At 40.6% G+C, this 12016-nt stretch overlaps 1 protein-coding gene across 1 annotated transcript; it reads right to left on the minus strand.

The window, feature by feature from the left end:
* Window positions 1-618: 618 nt before the first annotated feature.
* LOC139108181 (uncharacterized) lies at window positions 619-11477 on the minus strand. The gene is made up of 5 exons (XM_070666274.1): window positions 11374-11477; window positions 8023-8149; window positions 7557-7744; window positions 6695-6802; window positions 619-4073 (listed from the first exon to the last, which is right to left on the minus strand). The coding sequence occupies exons 1-5, from the start codon at window positions 11475-11477 to the stop codon at window positions 3938-3940; spliced, it is 663 nt and encodes a 220-aa protein (XP_070522375.1). The 3' UTR covers window positions 619-3937.
* Between the last annotated feature and the right edge of the window lie 539 nt (window positions 11478-12016).

Here is a 12016-nt window from a genome sequence, read left to right on the forward strand (position 1 = left end):
CTCATTTCTTCCGTAGGCGGAAAAAGCATCGAGCAACGGAAACGACTAACGTGTGTCTAGCTCCACGGCCGAACGGCAACAACATGTAATACAAAATTAATGAATTCGTAACGTTGATTAATGATTAACTCAAGTGGAAAGACGGAAATCCTTTGACGCGCCGCAATGAGAATGCATAACAGATCTCGGGGAAGGCCGTTTCTCGCGCGCAACAGACTAGATTCACCTTCGGAACGTACACGATTTGCATAAATTTATATAATTTAGCTTATATAATTTATCACGCCGCGATATCCGCACGAATGGCACGAAAGTTCCTTTTTGACGCAAGTCAACTACCGGATATTCATACGGGGTGCATCGAGTAAACGCAACATTTATCAGGCTAGATGCCAACGACACAATAACGTGCCAACCGCCAGGACTTATTAATTATTCCGCAATCAATTATCGGGTCTCTCCCTCCTCTCTCTCTCACGATCGTTTTATTAGACACGCCTCTATCTAACGCCGCACAGCTCTTTTATCTACATCGCGCTCCCCCCCCCCTCCCCTTTCCCCTCCCCGCGCCGTCGTGCAAGTTTTTCAATTAGCTGTCGAAACTGTGTTTTAAATGACCGAACTTCCGAAACGCTTCGGGATGTACACGGGAGACGTGCGGACACTTCCTATCCGCGACGCTATTGCTCTTAGGGGCACCTCATTTGTCTCGCCAAACATCATTCATCGTGGGAGACGATGACGGAACATTTGCTCTATTGCTTCAGGGTGGGTTATCTCGGGACGTCAGTGTCTCCTCATGTATATATAGATGAATATGTGAAACCGACCGACTAACCGTGCCGCGAAGGCGATCCGCCGCGTATCATATTCGCGTAAGTCATCCGTCAAGATTATTTAGCATACTTGGCTCTTCGCCGCGAAAAAGTGACGTCTCATATTTCTTTCTTTTCTTTCACGTTGATTACTCCCGGTCACCAGAGAATAGCCCCCGCGCGGCAGTGCACATTTTTAGTCCGGCGAAGGGGGCCCGTAATTCATTCGCGGAACGACTTAAAATGCTAATAAACCGAGTCGTATCCTGGAAACCGAACTTTATTGCCCGCGGGATCTTCGATGCGAAGCGACGAAACGTCCGCGGTGTTCCTCTTTCATCTCGACTTGGCAGAGTCGGTAGCGATGATTCACTTTCCTGATATCGCGGACGCACGAAAAATGAACGGGACTTCCGTCCTCTTCTATAAAACATGCATGCTGCGCTTTTATCTTTTGTCAAGGGTATTCGTTTCATTTCTTTTTATCCCGCACAATCGCGCATTCTTTGACGAATATGGAATAAATGTTTCTCGGTAAAGATTTTGCGGCCGAACGAAAATACTCTCATTTTATTCTTAGTTCCCTATTAGCTTAAGTATATTTAGCTAACAATAAAATATCGTCATACCATTACTGTCGAATAATTCATCATTCATAATAATCCCATAAATTGAGATTGGTAAAATATAAATAATTTCCTAAATGAAAATCGAGCCTAATCGTTATTTAAATAACTGTAGCTAATTAATCCGTGGTTTATCTCGTGGCTGTTTAGCTGTCAGCTGTTTGATATCGAGCTATTCTAGCTTGTTATTATGGCGAGTATCAAGCTAATTACCAGATAAGGAATTAATCTAATCTGCGCGATCTAACTAATTATATTTGCAAAATTAGCTAATGTTTAGATGAGCTACCGCTCGGGTTATTAACGCTATACGTTTTAAAATATTTTATTTGTATTTGAAAACTGATAGAATTCTTATCGGCATTATTACGTATAACGTCGCGTTGCTGACATGCACAGTCGAGATGCAAAGAATCGATATACGAAATGGTATCATCGTCAATAGAGCGAACGGAGATCCGCGATATCTATTGAAATAGAAGAGATTAATTTTCAATTATTATCCGGGTTTATGCACGTTGCCAGCCAATCGAACAGAATTCAGCGATTTGATTAGGGATTAACGGCGAGCTTCGCCTTGAAATTTTCCGCATGGATCGGACTCGTTTACGCTCGAAGATGACGCGCTCTTTGCCAGGAGTACATCGATGAGGGTGGGAACGTCAAGGAAATGGAAGAATGTCAGGAGATGTTCTCTTCCCTTGCGAGTTTAACATTTACGACTTCATAACTTTTGAGGAGGTGCGAAGTTTTTCTCAAGTGCGTTGCACGCGTAGAGAATTTTCTAAGGGCGCATCCAGGCGAAGCAGCTACCCTATTTTCATGTGACTTGAATACTTTCGCCGTCTCTGATGCGAATGCGTTTTATAAAGGCAGTTTTCATACTGATTTCGTGAAAATGCATAAATCAAATGCATTCCATATTTTTACTTAAATATAAAAATATTGCGTTGGTCTTTTTAGAAAAAAAAAAAAGTAAAAAAAATATATTATATGTATGTCCCGGTACTACACGTAGAATGTTGTTCGAGCTGAAAAATTACATTTGCATAATGTAACACACATTTTATACGAAACATTTATATTGCACTGCGTCCAGTTATTTTATTATCTAATTCGGTAACGCAAGAAAATTGATTGGCTGCCGACCCGAGAATAAAATGCACGTAAATAATTCACCCACACAAAAGCGCATTGCTTTTAAATCTCTTATCCAAGATCGCCAAAGTTTCTACAAGCTCGACGTTGTGAAATGCTCGACTCTGCTTTTCATATAAGGTGTCAGAATATCCTGGATTTCTTTATTTATAGCGATCGCAAAATTTAGTGCATTTTTCGGGAACTTCGGATATAAAGTCGAAAATTTTACGGCGCGGCTCGGACTTTCGGACGAATTTTCTTGTAGAATTTTATTTTGCACGAGTTATCGCTTGAATTATTGTCGTAAAACTTCTGGCCGATACAGGTTGGTTTTATGAACTCCCCGACATATTATCCGAGAAGCAGAAAAATTTAAAAACATCCCGACCTGAAGATCGCCGATGTTTTTCTGTACAGGTTATAAAGTGACTTATCATTTTAAAAGCTGACTGCATCGCATATGAAAAAATTCTTAAAAACGCTCGAGAGAAAAGCGAATTTTTTTATACTATTAATCTTTAAAAGTTTAATTTATTTTTATATATTTTTTAAATTTTATTAATTTTATAAATAATAATTTTTACAGTATATATTTTAAAGAAAATTTAGCAATAGTTAATACTACAAATTAGCAATATATTATAAATTATAATTACACGACTTACTCAATTTATTCTTTTAATTGACTTGATTTCAAGATATGTAACAGTATTATTGATGTTATCGGTATAATTCTTTCGTAACGAGAAATTTTTTCTTAGTCTGCACTGAATTAACTCTAAACGCGGCCGGGCTCGCTTAGGAGATACGGAAGTTAAGCTGGAAAAATGTGGTAATAACTCTTATCCTTCCGTCCATTTGAGATTTACGATCACACAGCAATTACGAGCAAGTATATAAATACGTTCCCTCGCGATAATTCGATAATACTTGTCGTTTCTCCGTTTCCATTTCCTTTGCTGCGCTTAGAGGGTTCTTAAGTAATAAACTACGAATAAACGGCGGATATACTCGTAGGGTTCTGCGTTCGCTGTCGTCGCGTGAGAGGCAAAATAACTGTTTCCGTTCTGCGCGGAGCTTTAAAAATTTAACAACTTTGCGAAGTAATAAGTAAAAAGACACACGGAATAAATTGTTTCATGTGCGAATACGGAAATTTAGAAAAAGGACTAAAGACTTTATCGGGAACTTGTTGAAATAAAAATATTATCTTTCGATTTGATTCATCAAAGAATCTCTACGCGAACTTCCGGCGTTTCCAATAGGCATTAAGACTATATTGTTTTCAACGGCGGTGCAATTAGGTTGTTTGCTCCGCGGAAGTGGCACGGTAAACTTGCGACAATTTTTCAGGGATCACGCGAGGACTCCAATCAAGTCGAAAAGTCCCGCTGGGCATTGTGGCCGGTACTTTGAACAGTTTCCATTGCGGCCGACCAGCTCGGCCTCGATAACATCTCGCGGCAGTCCCTCGTGTCTTGAAGTGCTCGGACTAAAGATAGAATCCTCTGATATAATTAAATTGCAGCAAACTGTCGTCTTACGGCGGGAATTTAATTTAATATAAAATTTTTGTCATTAAGGGAATTTTTACGAAAATATATATTTATAGTAATTTGCGGATTCACGCTCGAAGCGTTCCAACGGATGTATGTTGATTTTGGCAAAAATCGTCGACGCGATCTTATTTTAGCATTTAGAGAAACTGACCGAGGAGCTTCCACGGGCTAATGTACATTCGATAACGTATTTGCATATACACGAGTGACGACCCAAAGGAACTGCGCGAGTTTCTTTTGTAATCACGTGAATGATTTTTATTCTCTCTTTTTTTGGGGCATTTTTTTTTTTATTTGCTTGAAATGTTGCAAGCGGCGATGGCAAATACCTACAGCTCTGGCATGTTGCATAGTAATCGTCATTTCGAGAAAAACCGATTCTGCCGGCCCAATTTTTATATCGTCTTTTGTTACAGTGATACGATCGGTTTATTGGAGTTTTATTTTGCCCTCGCTTTCTCTCTTTTTTTTTTTCCCCTTCTGCCCGCGCCCTATCGTCGAATTTCGTCTCTCTCAATCCCGCACCCTTGTCTCTCTCCAAGGGAGTACGCGAGTCCCTTTTCGTTGAGAGACGATAAATCTTGAATATCCCGCGCGCTGGAAACGAACCGAATGAAAAATATTTCCCTTTATGGTGATGCTTGGCGAGCTTTCTTTTTTTCCGGGTTCGCGGGAGTGAGACTGCATCCCAAAGCACGTCCTGGTATATCCGACGGGAGGTATCGCCCCGCACTTTCCTCGACCCCCTTTCGCTGGAGTGCCGGACATTTCGAAAAGTTTATTACTGGTTTTATTAAAGTTTAAAAACGCCACGCATAACTTGGCGACTTCGTTATTTTGTACGTATCGACTTAAGTTTACTCGGTATTCCTTTCGCGACAAAGAAAATAATGAAACAGTACGACGTGGCGCCTGTTCTAACATTCTGTTTAAAATACGACGCGGAAATTACAAATAAATAAATAAATAAAATAATATTAAAAAAAATAATTAAAAGAACCAAAAGCGTTAATCAGATTCTTGTATTGAGATATTACTATTATAAATCCCGAAGTAACCGGCTGCTTCTCTCGCACTGTTAATCTCGTCTCGTTTCTAATGCGCGGTTTTTCGTGACTCGCGGCGATCGGTGGTCGCCCACGAAGAATCTTTTCCGAGACCGTAATAGTTGACGGCAAGAGACACGGAATCCCCTCGTAATTTCACGTTTCTTCTGGCAGTCAAAAAAAGATGAGGATGCATCCGGGGTGTAATAACGCATCAGCGTTACCAGGCAGCATAGCACTAAGAACGAAACGAGCTCCTTTTGTGTTCTGTCTTTTTTTTTTTTTTTTTTTTTTCTCCGCTATTTTTACACAAGGGGAAGGTAGGGGGATGGGGAGCCGTCGCGCATTGTCGTTATCATCGTCGGGACGCGACGATGCGCGGAGTTGCGTATCTCGCGTCGAGATACAAAAATCTTGAAGAGACGAGCGTTCCTTTACCGTCGTTTGTACCTCGCGCGCGCTGCATCTTCCGCCCCAGATCCGAGAAGAGTCGTTAGCAGAACTCGTCCTAATAGCTGTAGTGAAGAACTGTTTAAAACGTCCGAGGAATCAGAGAATCGCGGACTCGACCGTGAAGCGCGTTCAGTGCGAGAAAATTAAACATTCTTCAGCGAGTAAAGCTACCTTCGCGCGTTCGCTTGCCCATTTGCATAATGCGACGAAAGCACGTAGTATACGAAAACAGGTGGAGAGCTCTCTCTCTTTCTCTCTCTGCGCGCGCGACGTCCCGTAGATGCGTTTCATCAACGCGTTACGCGATTGTGCGCCGCACATTGGAAACTTCGCGTTCTGTTCGTTCGCCGCGGCATGCGACGTTGACGACTACGACAATGTCGTTTTCGCCTGCAGGCCCATGTCCTTTATTCATACGTTCCTGGTTGGAGAGCTTATTCATCCGCGAGAAGGGGTCGAAGCCGAGTCGGGTGGAAGCACGTCTCTATAGGGTGAACCGGGGGTTGCTGCGAGGAAGCCAAATTTGCTTTTCTATGGCGCGTATCTACTTCAATTTGCAGCACCTTGGAACGCCCTGTTCTCCGGAAGAAAAAAAAAGGCCCGCGAGCGGCCCTTCTATTCCTTTCTCTTTCCCTTGTTTTTTTTTTCTTTTTCTTTTTTTAATATTTTTATTTTTACAAAAGGAGAGAAATCTCGCGTTCGCAACCTTTGGCCCATTTTATACTCCAGTCGACTGACTAACGCGCGAGGAAAGAGATTTAACCGCGAGTTTATAATCAAGATTCACAGATTCTATCTTGGAAAACGACACTTTGTACATACATTAATATAAAGCCTTGTGGTTCAGTCTTTTTTAAATTTATTAAAATGTTTCTTTCAATATTATTTTCTTTTTTTTTTTTTGGTAACACGTACTAGATTAATTTGCCGTACTCGCGCGACATGACGTACGAGGTTCTCTTTTTAATGAAATAATTTCAACTGTGCTGTTTTAAAGATCATCGGGGTATCATAAAGCCTCGGTCGTTATCGTTAATGTAAATGGCATAACTTACGTGAAAATGACGTGCACGATGTCGCCGATCAAGCCGTTGTGCTGGAGTGGGTACTCCGAGGTCTCGCAGATTGCTCTCAGCAGACACTCTCTCCCGGAATATCCGAGGCTACGGCGAACGGGAGAAAAATCAAGGAGAGTTCTCTGCGAGGAATCCGATAGAGATTGAGGGAGGAACGAGGGTAGGATCGCGCGCGCTCGTCTCGTTGAAGCAATAGCTGTTTACTTTGCGCTTTACGATTCTCTAAATACCGAATTGAAGGCTCGCGCGCATACGTAATTCCCCGGCACCTGTGTATACTCGAGTCGGGGCAATGTAACGCAATTCCCAGACGCCCCGAATGCTCGTAAAATGGAGCCGGGAGTGCATTCGCCTTGAATCTCTACGCTGATTTCCCTTCTGCAGCATCTCTGCGAAGCTTCCCTCGCGCCCGTTCCGCGATCAGCGCCAATTCGGGTACGATAATCGACGCCGGCGATCGATTTTATCGCGTCATACATGCCAATCGGGTCGTTTACGACATTCCGATCCGACAATGGCTAGTTTTATCTATTTCGTCGAGGCTTTTGGCGCGTAACAGAACGTTAGATAAAGAAGTCGAATCGCGGTGCGAGATTAAAAGAAAGGAAACGGTATACGCTTTTGTGACGATAAAGAATTACATAAAGATTTTATTATTATTCGCAGCTCGAATCGTGTTAGGCTTTTAAACGATCGTGTGATGTTATAGACCGAGTCATTGTATGATTTTGGATCAGATAAAGTTGTGAAGTACCGTGAAAAAACACCGTGAAAGGATTATACCGACGAATTAAAAGGATCATAACGTTCTCATAATGAGGTTATTTGTTTACGGACTTGCCTTTCAAATTTACTCTCCAGAACTCGATAGACAGTGGCTCTCTCGATATTCCGCTTCCTCCTTTTTACCTCCGTCCAGGGCTCGGGATACGTTATGTTCGGTGGCAAAACGTAGTTAGCTTCGAAAAAATACGATAGCGAGATCGAACTCAGAGGATGCTCGAGCGGCACCGCGATAGCAACGAAGATCTACAAGAAACGTTAATCGCATAATCGCTTGAGATTACGTACTTTTACATTGGACTCTCTCTTGAATCGTGAAAATTTTCAGAGAACGGTAGTTTTTCTTTTTAAAATCATTATTTTAATAAAGTAGTAAAACGTTTTAATAAAAAAAAAAAAATGGAGAAAACACGTAGAAAGATTATTAACAAATTTCAATTATATATATTAAGATAACTGCATCTGTGTAATTATATCGTGAATTATTAATATGAAATGCTAACAATATTTTTACACATACTTACACCCATATTACTGAATTCCGGAAATGTTAGACTCCTGATAGGCCGGTGTAAAATTTCAGCGATATCCGAGTTTGCGGTTTTTGATAATACAACGTGCAACGTCAATGCCAAATTAAGTACAAAAAGTCTAAAAATTTAATAAATAAAAATTCGCGGCTATAAATATATTTTACATATTAATTATTAATACGTGAAATCAATAGTCTTGCGTATCTTTTTTTTTCTGCTCTAATAAATTTCAGAATAAAAAAAAGAAATTAATTACATTAAAAATATTGCGTAAGGCTTACAAGGTTTTTTTTAGCTGGCAACACATGGCAGTTGGAATTTAGAAACCACTTCAATCCGCAGTCTTCAGAACTTTGCGCCGATTTCAGCCACCAAAAGATTGCCTTGCAATGCCACACGGAACCGGTCGGTGGAGACCGTCAGTACAGTTACGACTAACGATTGTTAATCTGGCGTGCACACAGAAATCTTTTCGTATCGATTACTCTTTTCGGGCAAAGAATTTTAATGAAATGGAATTGATTCAGCTATATGAGTTATCTTCATAAATACGATTGGAAATTTCAAATTTAAATAAATCGTCTACATGTAATTAGTAACATATAATTCTTTAATCTCAGATTAAACTTCGATTGATTGAAGCTTTTAATAACTTTCCGCAGAGATTGGGGGTGTACAAATTTTATTTTATATATTACAAATGAATAATTAGATTACAGAGAGGGAATAAACTGCAAAATTGCAAGGTGACGATAATTTATATTCAAATACTTGCGTTTCATTTTTTTTTCTGTTTAGTTTTTAAAAATTTTTTTTTTTTACATGTAATAATACTTGTAATATTTTTTAGCATTGTGTGGTTGTAAATAATGATTTAGCGTCTTTCTCGACGTGAATAAACGGCTCGCAAATTTTCGCACCGAACGTTTAATTAAATTTGCATAGGTGCTGCTCGAGCTTCGGAATTCGCTCTTGCGGGGCGAGTTATCGTCCGCGATTTCCAGTGCTGAAATGTAATTATGATCTCTCTCAATGCGTCAAACTTGGCGCGGCAGTAGGATGGTCGCGATTAAAGAGATTTGCAAGAGCGATTTCGCATTACGCGAAGGTAAAGTTGCAGCTGCGCTGCTTAAACCGCTCGTATATAAATGAGCCCCCCGTTCCGGCCGCGTAGCCACAGCGGATTACGCTCGCTTTTAATTTCTCTTCGGGTTTTATCTTTCGTTTATTTTTCGCGTTTTTTTTTTCCGTTTTCTTTTTTTTCGTTTAGCGCGTCACGTCGCGTCGCGCGCGTCGAAGAGCGATTTCCTCGGTCGCGGAGCGAATGCGTGCGGGAATCGCGAGCGCGCGTAACAAACGGGACAATAATGAAGCGCATAATAAGCGATGAGGCGCGGGTAATTAAACGCGGCGCGGTTTAATGAAACGCAACGAATGCGGAGTCACGTATTTTTAAGGGACGCGATTAACGTCCGCGTCTCCGCGGCGCGAAGATAAGCGTCGCGATGACGCAAAGTGACGGATTTATGCACGGACGCGGGCTAATTGATGTAAATGTATTAGTTTTCTAACGCGAATTGCTGTAAAGGCGTAAAAAGAATGGCGTGAAACGTCCATTGTCAAAAGCATTCCATTACTTTCGTCTTTTCACGACGTTTTTGCTGTTTTATGCTTTTTTTTTATCACGATTGTTAAATCAACGCGCGTATTTTAAATGCTGCTGTACAAAGCGTGCCTGGTAAAGTATATCTTCGAGTACTTTTACGTATCGAAGGGTTAATCTGCATGAACTGAAGGATAAACATGGAATATTAATGAGGATGTGATTAATTTCTATCCTCTGTCCGTGATGATTAATTACCCGTTTATTAGATATTCATGGGGGGAGGGGGGGAGATTAAGGTGGGATGTTTCTAAAATGCCGTTAGAATCTATGCAAGTTTTCTCTACACACGTTTGAAACATATTCGCGAAAAGATGTCACACCGACCTTTTATAATTCCCAAAGGTACCACTTAAAAATTAATTAAATAAAATGGGCTTAACTTTTGCGAAAGAATACGCTGGCTAGTCTGCGAAAGTCCTGCAGTGAAAAATTCGCTCTATAAATAACATTAAAAAAAATTTCCTACCGATATAACACGAGAATTTATTTTAAGGATGCAGCGTTACAAATAATTAGAACTATTCTATGTGAAATATTCACTTCATAGATACCCGACACGTACACGTTATCGATCGCGAAAGTCAGTTCGCATCAGCTAATATTGTACAATATATTAATTACAGTTGACTATGCACGGCAGCCGACCGGCTGGCACATTATCTACGTTTTACGTAATCACCGCGCGAGATGTGTACGCCGCGCGCGTGACCGACCGACTTTTACTTTCGATCACTGTGCAGCCATAAAAATAAGTTAAAAAAAGATTTTCAATCCTCGCATTCCTATACCACGAACGAATATCTCCCGAATCTATCGCGGGCTGGTCGATCGAAATCATCTTTTCTCGAGCCCGATTCTACTCGTCGATACTTCGTTTACGGTAGAGTTTTACGGCGAATTTAATGTACACGAGGTTTTAACTTATTTTATATCAAAAAGACGTAGTCGCCGGTACGCACAATTAATCCGGGAAGGTAGTCCACGCCTGATTATGTGCACTTGGCCCGTCGAATATGCGTAGATCTTTAATACGTACAGAGCACGTGCTCCGTAATGCTGGAGAAGGACAGAGCGAAAGTGGAGGTAGTGGGAGAATGTAGCTCGCACGCGGCACGTACGCCGTTTACCCTTATCTTTTTTTTTTAATTACTAGAACAAATTTTGCGCACGCTTCACGTTTTTTCACGTATTTTTCAAAAGATCCTAGTTGCAAATTAACAGCTAATTTACGCGTCACACCAATTTTTTAAGATAGAAAGAATCAAAATTGTTTAAATATTATGCGCAACAACGCTGTAATGCTTACGTTGCTTTTTTTTTTTTTTTTCTTGTCTAATTTTAAATTAGCAATAACTATACATGGCAACAGAAATATTGATGCAAAGAGATTTTAAGGAAAGAATTTCATACTCCAGAGTAAAGTTTCCATTTCGAGAACGGTGAATAAATTCTCTAAAAGTTTTATATAAATTGGGAGAAACTATGTTGACTGGCACACATGTCCAACTGGAAGGTACGTTGTTTATGAAAACTTGAACCCACGCTATTTTACAGTGCAGACCGCTGCCATAATGCAACGCGCGGTTTTCGAGTTTACGGTATTTCATTTAAGCGACACATCCACTTCTTTTTTTTCTTCTTTTTTTTTCTTTTTTTTTTTTCGTTCCCTTGCTAACAGCAACCATACGTTTCCAGTGGCGACGACCGAATGGCTGTTTACCACAGATGTTTCCTCCTTTTTACGAGGCGAACTCTTCCAGCGTCCAGAGTTTTTCCGCATTTTTGCCCGGAAGGAACCTCCGTTAGTCCGCGGGGCGGTTTTCTCGGGTGGAAGTCAATAGAAATACGTACTGTTGCGCCCCTAATGCCAACGGGTCACTCGACGCGGTATTGTGTTGTCAGACGACTGTTTTTACGACCTTCATAACATTAACGCACGTTGAGGGTGTCATTGTCACCGTCTTACGATCAGCTTTCTTTTTACGAGCGGAGTTTGGTTGACGTTGATTTGATAGCAAAAGATTCGAAGACTAATATAAATCAAAACGTAGCGAGTAACGACGTACGTTATATGTACATATAAAAAATTATCTGCAAAGCTTGATTAAGCTGTGATGCAAAAAAAAATTACTTTTAACGTTATTTTCAACATTCGACGCGAAGAGAAATGTTTTCTTTAAGACATAGCGAACGTGGAAACGTCTTCGCGTGTATTCTTTTGGTTGGTTTCTTTTCGCAACATTTACGCGCGAGTGTGAAACGGTTTTGACCCGAGTGTTTCCCACGTTTCTTTCTTTTTTTTTTTTTATTTCCCCCTTT

This window comes from Cardiocondyla obscurior, linkage group LG14 (assembly GCF_019399895.1).
Source record: "Cardiocondyla obscurior isolate alpha-2009 linkage group LG14, Cobs3.1, whole genome shotgun sequence".
NCBI classification, from domain to species: Eukaryota; Metazoa; Arthropoda; class Insecta; order Hymenoptera; family Formicidae; genus Cardiocondyla; species Cardiocondyla obscurior.